The sequence below is a fragment of the Phaethon lepturus genome, unplaced genomic scaffold (assembly GCF_000687285.1).
Source record: "Phaethon lepturus isolate BGI_N335 unplaced genomic scaffold, ASM68728v1 scaffold48051, whole genome shotgun sequence".
Taxonomy (NCBI): Eukaryota; Metazoa; Chordata; class Aves; order Phaethontiformes; family Phaethontidae; genus Phaethon; species Phaethon lepturus.
Genome location: NW_010516471.1, coordinates 6,068 through 7,777, shown reverse-complemented (window position 1 = coordinate 7,777; position 1,710 = coordinate 6,068). Strand labels below are relative to the sequence as shown.

General features: G+C 56.5%; 1 protein-coding gene across 1 annotated transcript; it reads left to right on the top strand.

Moving 5' to 3' along the window:
* The first annotated feature begins 151 nt into the window (after positions 1-151).
* On the top strand, positions 152-1,250 carry LOC104613537 (phospholipid-metabolizing enzyme A-C1-like). The gene is made up of 3 exons (XM_010296067.1): positions 152-290; positions 478-746; positions 1,149-1,250. The coding sequence occupies exons 1-3, from the start codon at positions 152-154 to the stop codon at positions 1,248-1,250; spliced, it is 510 nt and encodes a 169-aa protein (XP_010294369.1).
* The last annotated feature ends 460 nt before the right edge of the window (positions 1,251-1,710 follow it).

Here is a 1,710-nt window from a genome sequence, read left to right as displayed (position 1 = left end):
ACGGCCTGACGACCCTGCACGCGCGGTACGAGCCAGGCCGTAATGATCCCTCAGCAGACGCCCTCCGCCCGGCCCCGACCTCCTCTCCCCACTGTGCCTTGCTCTGAGCCTGCTCAGCGAGAGGGGCACGTCCTGACCTCACGCGCTTGAGATGGCAGCTGTTGAGAGCTTCAGTGCCACCCGCCCCGGCGACCCCCAGCCTGGGGACCTGATCGAGATCTTCCGGCCAGCTTACCAGCACTGGGCCCTCTACCTGGGTGACGGGTACATCATCAACGTGATGCCCATAGGTAACGCTGGCGCAGCCCGACGGGGTGCGGAGGGGCCTTTGGGGTGGCCTGGGAGCCCCGTCTCGCTCCGTGGGCTGGTGGTGGATCCTGTGCATGTAGATGGCATTTCCAGGAGCCAGCCAGAACTGGGGGTCTCAGAGGGGCTGGCCGGGGCATGCCTGCCTCATCCTCTCCCTGCCTTCCCCAGATGAAGGGCCCCCAGCCACATTCGCCAGCGCCAAGTCCGTGTTCAGCAGAAAGGCACGGGTGAGGATGCAGCTCCTGAAGGACGTGGTGGGAAACGACACCTACCACATCAACAACAAGTACGACGGCACCTACACTCCCCTCCCGGTGGAGGAGATCATCCGGCGCGCAGAGTACCTCATCGACCAGGAGGTGTCCTATGACCTGCTCGGCAACAACTGCGAGCACTTCGTGACGTTGCTCCGCTACGGCGAGGGGGTCTCGGACCAGGTAAGTAACACGGGGTAAGCCCCTGCATGCCTCACAGTGCACTTCCCTGCTGCTCTGTGCGAGCCCCTGGGCCAGGGCACAGCCTTCAAACTGCATGGGGACAGCAAAGCCCCAGACATGGGGGCCAAACCTTCACTGCCTCTGACCTCACTAGATACTCTGGACCAGGAGGTTTGCTATGGCCCATCTGCACCTTGATAGCACCTTCTTACTGAATGCCACAGCCCAAGGCTGAAAGCCTGGCTGTTACCCCTTCTGCTCTTTGGGCAGGTGCCTCTCATTCATTTAATTGCCTTGATTGTCACTGCCGGCTCTTCATTACAGTGTGTGGGGGTTAAAAAAAAAAAAAAGCTCATCATGTTTCCAGATGTTTCCAGCCTGTGTTTCCCTTCCCCTTTGCAGGCCAACCGGGCAATCGGTGCCATTGGGATTGTAACAGCTGCTGCTGGTGCCTTCTCCTTGCTGGGCTTGCTCCGGAGCAGATCCAGAGAGAGACAGTACTGATGGGCCACTGGGATGAGCTTGGAGCAGAGCAGGGAGCCCCCCAGCCAGGAGGGACCTTGAGACAGTTTGTGGCCGCAGCTGCCACCAAGACTTACTAACTAGTGTCGCCCTTGCTGAGAGCAGCACTAGCCTGTTTGCCACATCTGTTTTTATTTCATTGCTTGTGATGATTTTTGGGGTAGTCTAGGAGCAGTTGCAAGCAAATTTTCCATCTCCCCGGTGCTCTGATGAGGGCTGGTGCAGGCTTTCTACACACAACTTGTTTTTATCAGCAACATCCTGTGGGCTCTTTCTGTGAATAACCTATTTTAACCTGTTTGAAGAAACATTTTTACTGTAGTGTTTTTTGTTTTTTTTTTAAACAAAAGTAATGTAAAAGTATTGCTGAGGGTTTATTGTGTGTCCTCCAGCTGAGAACTTGTGCACGTGGAAAACCCCAGGTTCCCAGGTCTGTGGAAGG